The sequence below is a fragment of the Poecilia mexicana genome, unplaced genomic scaffold (genome assembly GCF_051168715.1).
Source record: "Poecilia mexicana isolate PSO_F unplaced genomic scaffold, ASM5116871v1 scaffold_15, whole genome shotgun sequence".
In the NCBI taxonomy this organism is placed as follows: Eukaryota; Metazoa; Chordata; class Actinopteri; order Cyprinodontiformes; family Poeciliidae; genus Poecilia; species Poecilia mexicana.
The window spans coordinates 6,939,909-6,953,538 of NW_028263384.1; the positions used below are offsets into that span (position 1 = coordinate 6,939,909).

Sequence of the window (13,630 nt, forward strand, 5' to 3'; positions counted from 1 at the left end):
CACATATTAGTTTGCAAAATTTATCACGACTTTCAGGGTTTGGCGTTGCTCCCTGAGCTGCTCGTCTGTCATAACTCCTGTAAGACTTCCTTTTAAGCTCAGTAAGGCTGCATTTCTCTGACTCGCTGCTCTTCTCACATCCTTTCCACTTCCCATTGCCTGTGAAGGAGCGTGAGAGCTGAAGACGGGGATTACAGTTGTTCCAAGTGTTTCTGAATTTAAGCTTTCTGGTAGTACATGAGATATTTCACTGTAGGAAAGAGGAACATGCAGACCAGTTTTACCAGCATAACTACCAGAGAAAAGCAAACATAATGTGCCAACCAGCTGAACCCTGGTGTGTTTTGTAAGTGACTGAAAGTGTAAAAAGCGGAATTTACATAATACTATTTTTGTTGACCTTTGGAGGTTCATTGCTCAGAGTACTATGTGGTTGAAGTTTGGGACTGGAGGAGTCCTTTTAATGTACATGATTAGTAGAACCAGGTGTAACACAAGCATGAAAAGCATGAAATGCAATTTTATGCAAAAACAAATGAATTCTCTCTGATAGTATTGTTTTAGAAGTGTTAATAGGCTGTATGATGTGTTTTCCAGGTACACAGTGCCATTTTATAGCACAATCAATAACTATGTTACCTTCAGTTTTAAGTTGGTCTCAGGTTGTCATTCACAATGACAGGGGTGTCAAACTCCAGTCCTCAAGGGCCGCTGTCCTGCAGTGTTTAGATGTGCCACAGGTAAAAAACAGTGGAATGAAATGGCTTAATTACCTCCTCCCTGTGTAGATCGGTTCTCCTGAGCCTTGCTAATGACCTAATTATTCTTTTCAGGTGTGGTGCAGCAGAGGCACATCTAAAAGTTGCAGGACAGAGGCCCTTGAGGACTGGAGTTTGACACCCCTGTCACTAGAGGACCCAAATTTGGGTCCTCTAGTGACAGACAGGTTAAGTCAAATATGACTTAAAAGAAAACTGACGTGGTCATGTAACATCTTGAAATTGGGCTCCTGTCGCTTTAAGAAACTCCTGCTGTTTTCTGAGACACAAGCGGGTCATTTCTTTTCAATACAGTATGCATTTCTTTAATTAAAAAGGTACAACGGCATTTAATTTCCCTTTGGGATCAGTACAGTATTTTTGAATTTGATTGAATATTGGAAGTATGAAACATAATTACATTACATCAAAAATAATGGTGAATCATATTCACATAAATAAATAAATAAATAAATAAATAAATAAATAAATAAATAATTAAAAGCTCAAGTGAAAAGCTAGAACTGCAAGCACTAATGAAAGGATTCCAAGCCTTCCCAACTTTGGCCCTGCAATCAGGTGGTAACTTCTTAATATTAATAATGCATTAATTAATAGGGATTTTTCTTAGGATGCAAGGTCACCTTACATCATTTACTAACTATATATTAGCATAATATGTAGTTAGTAATGTCCTACATCACATTATTAGTTTTTTTGCTGTGTTGTTGTCGTCTATATGTTGTGATATTTAAAGATCTTTCTCTGTGTTGCTGTTTTACAGGCCTTTCCTGGGAACAGTAATGCAGACACTGTGGTCCAGCACAACCTCCAGCACCCTGTGGTCGCTCGCTTCGTCCGCGTCGTTCCTCTCCACTGGAATCCAAACGGTCGGATTGGACTCAGGCTGGAGGCCTACGGATGTCCTTACAGTCAGTTTCTGTTCCTTTTTAGTACTTTTTTTTTTTAAGTTACTTTTAGACATCTGGCTCATTCACAAAATTCTTAAGCAGGCTATAGATGTTACTTTCATTCTTATTTACTTACTATACTTTGCCCCATTTGTATTTAATACAGTTAATAAATTGGAATGTATACTTTACGTTTGAACATTTTTAGTATTCATAATTGAGAACAAAATTCTCACTGTGGATTTAAAAATTATTTCCCATTTCCCTGAAGGTGTAGACAATATGAAGTCAGTGATAAACTTGTGTTATCAAAGATAAAAGTTCAGTTTGTTACTTATTCAGAAATTCAACATTGGTTTAATCTCTTTCTACGATATTTTTAATGATTGTATTTCTAATTAAGTAAACATTAAACTTGATCAATTTTCAGAATAGTAAATCAGCTATTTGTGTTTTTTGCATGCTGGATTGAATGTTAAAACTCTTGTTTTTTAGATTTGTTAGTGAATATTAAAATGTAAATGATAATTAATAAATGTTCATGTTGTAAAATCTTAGGAAAGTTATTAGAGATTTGAAACTTAAATCAAATTTGTAAGGTTTGTTGGTGAAGTCAAGACGTTTTGACTTCAAGATGGCGAGCTCTGCAAAAAATACACACAATGCTGTGAATTTTGTTCATGTATTTCTCAAAAAAGACAAAAAAAAGAAAAAATGTACATAAAACTTTGTCAGTATTCCACTAATGTTGAAAGACTCAGTTTTGCGAAATAAACCAATTTCAATATGGGCAAAAAAAACCCACCTCCGCCTACCGCCAAGACTTTTTAATCAAAAAACAAGAGTTTTTTTTTTATTTTCAAAATTTCCCCACTTTCATTAAGCAAATTTATTTTCAAACTGTCAAATCACACATTTATGTGGTCAATGGAGACACAGCAGCTACTGTTGTGATCGTCCCTTTTCAGATTCTGACACGGTGAGCTTCGACGGCGACAGCAGCCTTATTTTCAGTCTAAGACCAAGACAGACGTCCACCAACACCATCCGTCTGACATTTAAAACCACGAGGAACTCTGGCTTTCTGCTTGACGCTGAAGGACAGAATGAGCTCGGCCTCACTTTGGAGTTACAGGACGGACAACTTCTGCTGATCCTCAGAAAAGGTACGACTCCGACACCTCGATGGTTAAAGTCTTCAACAGTTGTGTGTCCCAGCAGGTACCTTTTCTTTTGCCGTTTTGTTTGGTTCCATTGCCAATCAAATAACAATTACAGCCAGATGAGAAAAGTATTAAGAGGTTGTTTTCTAATTTTTAAAAAATTGGAGGGTTGGCTGGTTTGTGATCTATCAATTTCCTCCCTTCTTGCAAATGCAGACACTGCAGGTCTACCTCAGGAAACCATCTGTGAGTGGGTTTAATTGCTCAGTCCCTCCCTTCCTAATTAAAATTTACTGACTTTAAAAATCACATCACAGGCAATATCTGGCTCATTTGCACCTTTGTCTGCATTAGATTTGCATTAGTTAGTGCAGGTTTTGCTTCAGCTAACCCATTAAGGTCACTCATGTAGCCTCAGCAGCCTTCAGAGGCTCTTCTAGAAGTCCCTTCGTTCCACTCTGTTTGCCCGGAGCTGTCCAGGCTGCTGGAATAAATACCCAGACTCATTTTGGATGTAAAATACAATCCAGTGGATGCATTAATGTACATTTATCAAAATGCCTCTGCATTTATCAGAGGCTCACATACGCATATTTGGGTTTTTATTTTGACACTGTGATTAGTACGGTTGATGAGAAATATTTGTATTTTTGTTGGATGTTCACTTCATAGCACAAATGAATCAAAACATTTCAAAACTGCTAAATAATAAAAAACACAATGTCACTCACAATAGTGACATTGTTACATTTTATTTAGCATCTTTGATCATTTATCTTTCATTAGAACCAGATAATCAGATGAAAATATGAAAAAACAACACAAAAGAATCTCTCCTACTAAAACAAAAAGCTAAAGTTCATGACTCATTCGAGTTGTTGCTGAATGGTAGACTCAACGGGGTTTTCAGGAAGGTGTTGTCCGCTCGCCACAGAGATGTAAATATGTTGCTTTGCTTTTATCTGCACAGCAACATTCTCATGTCGAAAAGGCCCACCTGTGTTTGAGTTGATGGTCCAGAGCCGAGCCTTTTGGCTGTGGAGAGCATCAATTATTTCTGCAGAGTATAAAGTCTCTCTAGGCTTTTGATGTGGGCATAGTTTCTTTTTGGGGGGAGCACTGAGCACCAAGTTGAAAAATAACAGAAAGAATTACTTTATCAACAATTCAGTAGCATTAACATTAGTCCCTTGACAAAAAGGAGGTTTGATTTGAGCAAATTATAGCCCAATTAAGTAAATACCAGGTACAAAGTGTGTCAAGTTTTTTGCTCTTCTTAAGCCACCGTTTGCCCAAACTTGACAAGGCATGCTTCCTCCAAAGAAATGCAGAGCTACTCATCTCAGTGACATTTTTTTTAAATTTATCTTTCCGTTTCTCTTCTTTCTTTTTTTAGATGAACCTCATTAATAGTGTGATATGAACGGGTAACATGCATTGTCCATCTGAGTAGCCAACATGTGCCTGTAGCACTTTGAGATTTTTGTTAATGAAAAGTGCATTGCAAATTAAATTCACTATTCTGCCTTGTCTTCTTGGACGTCCCGTGGATCCTGGGGTTCGGCGCAGGTGAAATTGTTTCGAGTCCACCTCCTGACGTTTTTGCTGCCATAAGCCTCTTAACCTTGTTAGAAATCAAAATTGGATTTCTTATATCTAGTGACCTCTGCAGAAAAGGTGTATTACATGAGACCTTGCTTTTGCATCTCAGCAAAGTCTTTCAGCCTCTGGGGGGCATGGCAGTGTGAGTGGCTGACAGAAAGTAATACAAAAAGCAGATTTAAGTGCAGATTTTGACTTGATAAGACCGATTGTCTCGGAATTTTTAATCACCTGATCATTTTTTTAGTCCTGCTCTTTCTTCTTTGTTTTGCATTTTGAAGGTCTGCTTACAACCTGGGTATGATCCACTTGCACAAAATGAGACTTTTTTTTTTTTAAGATTTCAGTTCAAGAGTATATTTTGAATGTCATATTTTGTATTATTGTATAGCTGAGATTGGATTTTAGACATAAATTCTGACATGTGTATCTCTAACACAGACTATAAGTGTAGAGGAAAGATGTATATGTTTACTATTTCATATATTCTATGTTGTGGAGCATTGTTTTTGATTAAAGATTTCTGTCTGTACCGTACAGCAGTCGGAGTTTTATGCAGAAAGATGTACGTAGGTAAATTCTGCAGGTTCTGTAGGTGAGCTACTGTGTGGGATGCACATGTACAGCCTTAGCTCAGCATCCAATTGCCACTGGAGCATAAATCCAGCTTTAGGAAGCGAGACAGCACTGGAGAGCACAGATAAGGAGGAAATGGAGAGGTGGAATATTGTACATTTAAAGCAAAACAAGACGCAGTAAAAAAAAAGGAGAACCTTTGACTTATTTGCTCACACAATGCAGAGAAAGTCAAATTTCTAGTCGAAGTTATTTGAAAAGTCAGTCTAGAGATCCCAAACTGAACATGAAGTTTCCTTATTAAACATGTAGCTTTAGCAATGGCAGCAGAGGAAGTGGACAGAGTCCCTGTCGGCCGCGCATCCAAATATTGAGCATTTACAGTTAGAGCAAGAGGAATGTTTGAGACATGTTATTGCCGGTCAGAGATGATGTGCACTTCTCACACAGCGGACACAATTTCTAGTTAGCTTCATACATGGCCAAACGTTAGCGGTGAAAATCAACCGCTAACGTCTGGCCGCTAATTTCAACACAGTCCACGCCCTAAGGAAGAGCAGAGCAGGAAGCTAGTTCTTTACCAAACTAGCTAAAACTTTTGTCTTTCAGTTTTGTCTTCTGAAACATTTTCAAGCATTTTATCACTTTTCTTTTTTTATGTGTATAACCAAAATATTCTCTAATAGCTGTTGGCAGACTTGCTGACAGCAGGTGATGCAACAGCTGTGCACGTTTTCTACACTACACTGCTGCTTTTATCCAGCACTGAGTCATGTCAGTCCCACTGATGTTTGTGATTTTTTTTTGTCAGTTGTTTAACTTGGTGTACTTTCATTGCTTCCAATAAAGACAATATAAACTCACTTAGGGGTAGGGTTAGTCACACAACTATATTCCAAGTGAAACAGGAGAAAACAAGTCCCCAAAATCTTAGCATGAAAATATCCAAATCATTTGGAAGGAACACGTTTGTCACTCATAGTTAAAGACAACCTATATTTCCAGTTTTCATCTCCAGACCTCAGTCTGCTGATCAATAATTAAACATACATCAGTCTTCTTCTCTCTGTCTCCCACCACGTCTTCAGTCTCTCCCCTCTTTCTGTTGTGACAGATCAATATAGATTAATGATTTAATACTTTTAACTTAGTCACTCTCCGTATTTTATTCTTTCCTACCCTATGCAGACAGCGAGTCCCATTTCAAACAATGACTGATTCATGTTTAATGAGTGAGTGCATTTAGGAAGGTCTTCACCTCAGTTTCTCAGCACAAAAATCTTTTGCTCTGTTGGCACTTCAGGGAGCACTTTGAGAGTCAGCGGCGCTTCCTTGTTCATTTATTCATGCTCATCGGCCTCTTTTCTCACCTCTTTTAGTGTTAATTACATGACGTGTTGGTGCCGGTTTTCTCTGAGGCTTTAACAGCAAGCGGAGATGAAGGCCTTGTTCCTGAGACATGATCCCCGGGAGAAACGCTTCTTTTTAACCCTTCACTTTCACTTAAAAAAAAAAATTCAGAAATTTGTAGCTTGAGAAGTTATGACACTCAGCAATTTTTTTTTCCACACAATGAACATCTTACAAGCAAGGATTAACAATTAGGGTGCATTCACACCAGCCCTGTTTAGTCTGCTTTAATTTAACTCCAGTCCGTTTATAAAATCCAGTTCGTTTGGGGAGGTGTAAATACGCAACCTAACTCTGGTCCGGCTTAAAAAAAAAACTACATTTGGGTGAAGTGAACTCTGGTGCAGTTTGAATGCATATGTGAACGCTAAATGTTCCAAAAGCAGGAAGCGAGCCATAGCGCAGGGAATTCTGGGTAAATACAGCCAAAACAAACGCTCTGGTGTTGTGCTAGCAGCAGAAATGACTCGTGATCTTTTACCAACAACAAAAGTGAAATCCTAGAACAAGTGAAATCTGACACTATTCCATTTTTGTTTACATATTGCAAAGAAGGAAGTTGGGCTCAGTGTCTTCTTTAGAGGTTGTCATGTCATTTCCTTCAGTATTACAGCGCCTCCACAGGCATGGGGGTGAACAGGTTTTTCTAAGGGTTTGGTTTGCTTGACACAAAGCAGTGTGAAAGCAAACCACATCAGTTTAAAATGTAACAAGTGTTGCTACTTTGGTCCCCAGTCGAAGCGAATCTACCGAACTATCAGGTGTGAGAACATCCAATTAAACTCTGTGTTTATTTGATGTAATTAATTCTCACACATCTTTTATTTTTGTTGTACATGTACAGTACCCTAATTGCCTCAATCTATGATCAGCATTTTGCTCTCGAATTTTAGGGAAGAGTTCCAGGCAGCATCTTGTGTCTCTGGGCGGCCTGTTAGACGACCAGCACTGGCATCGTGTCGCAGTGGAGCAACACAGCAGTCACTTCAACCTCACCGTGGACAAAAACACAGAGCGGGTGGAGATCCCACCATGGTTCACCCACTGGGATTATGACCAGGTGAACATTCAAAATGTTGATTTATGAGGTGTGCATGCAAAGTATGCTTCCACTGCAGCTCATAGTTTCATGCTGACATGTTGTCCTTTCACAGATGACCGTCGGAGCAGATCAGAACCTCGACTCTCAAAACTCTAATAGAAATTTCCACGGCTGTGTTGAAAACCTTCTCTACGATGGCCAGAACCTGATTGACTTGGCTAAACAGAGGGACCAGAGTGTTACTGTGATGGTAGTTATACTTGCAGTGGATTTGTGGAAAAACATTCATTTTACCTTTAAATACACAAGAGAAAGGATATATATTTAAATTGCTTAACAAATTCAATTCAGTTTTATTTACATAGCGCCAGTTCACAAAAACTGTTCTCTCAAGGCACTTTGCAAAAGAAAAAAAAAAAAAATTGTTTTCAATCATAAATTTCAATTGATCCTAGTTATCAAACAATGCAAATAGCTGAATTCATTATTCTAAATAGTTTAAAAAGTTTCTATCTAAGGAAACCCAGCAGCATCAAGACCAACGTCTAGAATACCGCAAGAAGTAAAAAGAAAACATAAAAAACCCAGCCAACTTTTAGCTCTTTCAAAGTTGCTATTTGCAGTACCAGATACCAGTTCTTTTCTTATTCTAAATAAAGTCAGCAGAAGCACAGACTATGAAGTGCTGCTTCAGGGTTAGGGTTATAGTTCTAGGGTTTGGCATTAACCAGTAATGATGAGGTTCGTTTCTAGGCTATAAGCTACAAAAATGAATGAAAAATGAAAGGAAGTCAATGCAAAGTCCTTGTGATGCTAGAAAAACACACGGTGTGTGTGTGTGTGTGTGTGTGTGTGTGTGTGTGTGTGTGTGTGTGTGTGTGTGTGCATGCGTGTATGCGTAAGTGTGTTTGGTTATTGGATTGGTTCAAACTGCTGTACCGATCCCACACAGAGCTTATGGAATTAATCAAGTGTTGCGTGCTTGACGTAAAAAGGACAGCAGGTATTCCTGCTGGATGTGAAGCATCACATTTGCTGCTCCAGCAGTACCTGTGCTGCAGATATGACTTCTCACATCTAAAAGTCTGCTGATCAGAGGAGGAATGTCTTCCATCTATTTTCTCAGCTCTTCTCCCTTTTGCTCCCTCTGTGGCCTTAGAAAACATTTCCCTGGTACTTTTTGTGTTATTTGGTGTTTGTTCCAATGATATTATTAAGGCATTTCTAACATCCTTTGCGAGGAAAAACAGCTAATGAGTTTTCTGTACATACAGATTTGAAAAGTTCTCCATCTTTATTGAACATCATGTCTCTCACTCTGTCTTTTCCTCGTCTGACTCAGGGCAACGTGACGTTTTCCTGCTCTGAACCAGTCTTCATTGCTGTGACGTTCACGGGTCCCCAGAGTTTCCTGCGGTTGCGCGGGGACGCTGGTCTGCATTCGGCAGGGACCTCGCTTGGGCTTCAGTTTCGGACATGGGACACGGAGGGGCTGCTGCTGACCTTTGATCTCCCGAAGCGAGACGGGACTGTGTGGCTACACCTGAGAGACGCCAAAGTACATCTTCAAATCCACAAGGCTGGAAGGGCCCTTGTAGAGCTAAAAGCAGGTCAGTGCGACTCCATACAGGTCCCAATCCAAAGTTCACAGTTTGGATTGAACTGTGAATAAAGAAGGAAAAAGCATCTGCTTTTTCCTTCTTTATTGTTTGTTTGCATTGGGGAAAGTGTTCAGTAAAAGCAAATACTCAACACTAGAATGAAATGGAAGAAAATCTCTAAGTAGTTTAAATGTATGTACCTTTATAGATTTGCTTTGGCAATTCAGCTTGCCGTTTAAACATATTTTTCAGATTTAAAATAAGAATCCAGAACAAAACCAAGATATTTCACATATACATTGTTGTGTTCTGTGTTTTCTGTGTAGTTATTGTTGAGGTTTTCTGTGTTTAGTCCTGTTCCTATCCTGTCTTCCTTGTTGATTGCTTCCCAGAATTGTCTAGTTACCTGATTACCGTCCCTGTGTATTTAAACCCACCTCTTGTCTTTGTCTCTTGTCGGGTCCTCGTCTACTGCCGCATGTTGATGCTCTCCAGTTGTACTGATAAGTCCTGGTTTGCTCAGCTCTTGTTTTTCAGTCTTCAGTTATCAGTTGCTACCAGTATTTAGCTGTTTGCTAAACTCTCTTTCGTGCCGCCTGTTCTGGACTGTATTGAGCTTCTTTCAGTAAATTTAATCATTTTCTCTACAACCTGGGCCCAGCCTGCATCTCTCCTCACCACCTCAATCCCCAAATCATGACATGCATGACGACATCATCAGCATACATAGAACACAAAGACTCGCTTAAGGCAATTCATGCATGCTGAATAGCAGAGGATCAAGAATTCAGCCCTGTGGTACACCAGCGTTCTCTCTTTAGCTACAGTAAGAAGACAAATGTGATTCACATACCTGAGGAGTTGTATTTTATGTAACAGGAAAAGGGGATAACACTGGTCGCTTTTCAGAACTTTTCAGATCCACATGCATCGCAATCATATGTGATGCATGTGAATTGTTTTTTGTGATAGCAGAAAGGTAAATAATTGTGAAAAAACTACATGCAACTACAGGTTCAGGCTTGAATGATGGCCAGTGGCATTCAGTGGACTTGAAATCACGACAACATCTGACTGTCACAGTGGATGGAACTGAAGTTGCGTCTGCAAGTCCCACATACCCCATCGCTCCAGGAGGTCAGCTTTTCTATGGCGGTAAGAGGAGCTATGCTTTCTTCATGATCTTTTAAACCTGGCAGGTTTGACAGGTACAGCTGAGTTAGCTGTACCTGTTAGTTGTAAAGGTTATTAAACCTTTAAGGAAAGGTTTAATAACACAAACTTTTCTTTAAAGAGTTTGCTTGCACTATGTCAAAGTTCCTGTATTTTTTTTAAAGTGGTCTTGAGCAATAGCTGCATGTGACTTTTTTTTACTCTGATAAAGGTATCATCCGAGCATGAAAACTGCTACAACTCACCAGATGAACAATTATTCTGTCTTAACATACCAGGCACCTTGATTTAAACTTCATTTCCAAGGGGTTAAATGGAAATTTTTCAACATTTATTTTACTTAAATGCAAAAAAAGCAAAAATAACATCGGCTGGGAAGAAAGCTCCAACAAGGTTATTTTCAAAGAACTTAAACATCTTTCCTCTGTTTCTAAAATACATTACCTTCAAATGCTATTCATTTCCCAGAGTTTTCAGGCCTGACATCCACAGGTTAACTTTTCTTATGTGTACACTGCACAGCATGCTGTGAAGTTCAGCGACATGTACTGAAATGAGTAAAAGCGCTCTTTGAGACCTTCAGAGATACCAAGAGTACTCTAAAAGATTCTTAGTTATACTTCCTGAAAATTAAGAACAAGATATAAATGGTTTAAAGTGTTTGTGCCGTACAGCATTAAATATATTTTGAATTTTGTTATTTCTTAAGGTAATTCTGAGGTGTAGATTTTAAGGTGTCATTGCTAACATCGCCTGTAACAGTGAATAACTCGGATAGTTTAGCTGACAACTGTAGTGTACGACAATAGAGTTAGCCAGATTTTCAGATTTAAACCAAACATTACGGCAATGTCATGATTTTCTCTGGACTTCACTGGTTGACTCATATTTTACTCCTAGGTTGCCCAGATGAAGGGAGCGGCCACTCGTGCAGAAATCCCTCCGGTGCTTTCAAAGGATGTATGCGTCTCCTGATGGTGGAAGACGAACTGGTGGATCTCATCAAGGTCCAGCAGAGGCTGCTGGGAGATTACAGCGATCTCCAGATCGACATGTGTGGCATTATGGACAGGTGAGAAAAAAAAAGTCCAACAAATTCTTTGTTTTATTTTTACTCAAATTAATTTGGTCAAATGAACTAATAGTTTACTTTTTCTTTTTTTTTTCTTTCAACAATCAGTTTTCTAATTCAGTTTTGTTGTAAGAAAAGAAGTTGGAGTTCATCAGTCACAATCTTTAATTTGTGGAAACATTTTTCACCCTTAATTTTGATTAAAAAAGTTCTAGTTCCATTTACTGATAATTCCACTAATACCAAGACATTTTTCCCATGGTATAAGTGAAATAATCTGCCAGTGAAACTAGTACTTTTTTAATCCATATGAAGTAAATATTGACTTAAAACAAGCTCCTATATGTTTCTGAAAAGTTATTTGTAATGTAGTTTTGTCTTATTTCAAGTGTAGTGAGACATTTGCACAAGAAACGAGACCAAAAATACTTGGTGAGATTTTGCGTTTCTGTAGTATGTAACGTATTTTAAATCGAATGTTGTAACATTTTTAGAGTCTGATCAACTAGCATAGTTGTTAGCTCGGTTAGTATTTGTTTTACTATTGCAATTACAAAAATCCAGCTCCATTTAAACTTATTTCACTTTCTATGTCCTAATTGTGTTAAGAAAATCAATTTTCAATGAAATACAAATGCATCAGACTTTTAATTCGATTATAGTGAAATCACACTTTAGATTTTTTTGGGGGGGTTTTAAATAGCTCCCTATCGAAATCTGTCATAATTCGGTATAATGACATTTTTCTCCCACCTGAGGTGACAGACACTTTGGCCCGATCATTTCCATCTCTCTGCCTATGCTGCTGAAAATGTCAGGAGAGACTCTCCTGCAGGATTTTGCTGCTTTGTTACACAGAAACCCAACATGACATTTGACCTTTTCTGAATCATTTGAGCCCATTTGGTGAATGTTAGCGATATTATCTTATGAAAATGAGTTCCTTTGCCTTATGAAAAATAAAAATTGAGCCAGTAGAATTGGTTTTCTACTTGTTTTTTGCCTTGAAGCTCCATTCTGCTATTTCTATTACTGATATAATCGCTGTCTGATTGATCATGTGCATGCTGAATTCATCTGTGGTTTGACATTTTGGTTTATGAAAAAGTTTGGAAGTTATGTGTTTTGCAGATAAACAAGGCAAGAGTCAAATGGAAAGATATTCATCATACATGCAGCTAAATTCAAAGGTGGGGAAGAATAAATCTAAAAGACAGAACATGTTTGCTTGGCTTTTTATAAACCTTTCTAATTTAAAAGTCGTTCACCTCACTTTAAATTTCCCTTACAATTTGTTGCCCTCATTTTCCTCCTAAATATTTCACCCAACAGCTTCAGAGCTCCATCAATCTATCTTTTACTTTGTTTCTCTCTGTTTTTCTTTTTTTTTTTTGCTTCAGTTCCTTGCACAACCTCAATTTCTTTTCTCTTTTCTAATTCCCGGAACGTTTCTTTATGTTTCCTGCTTCGTCGTCTCTCAGAAATTGCTGTGCTTTACGTTGCCAGGTTCACTCTGACACAGAGTCAGCAAATCAGCAACAAAATAAGAAATCTTGAAAAAGATTGAGAAATAAATGACTGCAACCATCCCCTCACTGAAAAGCTGGAAATGAAGTACAATTGAAGTAAAACTATTCAACTTGTTTGTGTCATTTGGAGCCAAAAATGACTATGTGCAAACAAGAAATTCAAGTTTATTTGAATAGCACATCATCAACAAAGCTCTTCAAGGTGTTCAAACTGAAACGTAAAGGGATAATTTTCAGAAAATTGGTCGATTATGACTCATTAAGGGGGCAGTATTATGTGTTTAGCTTAGTCATATTTGATATATGCAGCATTGTTATAAAAATGCTGCATATATCAAATATGACTTCAAAGAAATTGTACTTCCTGATATAATGCCTTAAAATTGGGCCTCTGTCTCTTTAAAAACTCTTCCTCTGTCTGAAACTCCACCTTCAGGAAGTCGCTACAACAGCTCTTCTCTATTAACCATTTAACAATATTTTTACCAGTGTTTCACTGAGAAGTAGCTCATATAATGAGCTCAGCTGATGCCCAGTTCCACCAGGTGTTTGCTAATTGCTTCTGGCTAGTCTGTAGGAGCTGAGTTGGGAATTCGTGGGGGAGGGATCTCTGTGAGGAAACTGGAGCTCAGAGGAGGAGCTGTGTATCGAGGGTGGAGCTAGGTCCACCCAGGCGTTTTGCACAGCTGAATGGTTGCCATGGAGATTAAAGGATCTCTCAACCATGCATGAACGAATCAAAGCAACACTCCAGGAATGTTTTGGATGAGGGGATTATAACATGATACAAAGC

General features: G+C 38.4%; 1 protein-coding gene across 1 annotated transcript in view; it reads left to right on the top strand.

Annotated features, from left to right (window-relative positions):
* Positions 1-13,630, top strand: part of LOC106913809 (contactin-associated protein-like 4) — a 42,118-nt gene that overhangs the window by 12,634 nt on the left and 15,854 nt on the right. The window contains exons 4-10 of the mRNA XM_014980253.2: positions 1,543-1,690; positions 2,638-2,835; positions 7,314-7,480; positions 7,575-7,712; positions 8,805-9,072; positions 10,078-10,218; positions 11,137-11,308. Of these exons, the coding sequence (XP_014835739.2) occupies positions 1,543-1,690; positions 2,638-2,835; positions 7,314-7,480; positions 7,575-7,712; positions 8,805-9,072; positions 10,078-10,218; positions 11,137-11,308 (1,232 nt within the window). The remainder of the gene's footprint in view (positions 1-1,542; positions 1,691-2,637; positions 2,836-7,313; positions 7,481-7,574; positions 7,713-8,804; positions 9,073-10,077; positions 10,219-11,136; positions 11,309-13,630) is intronic.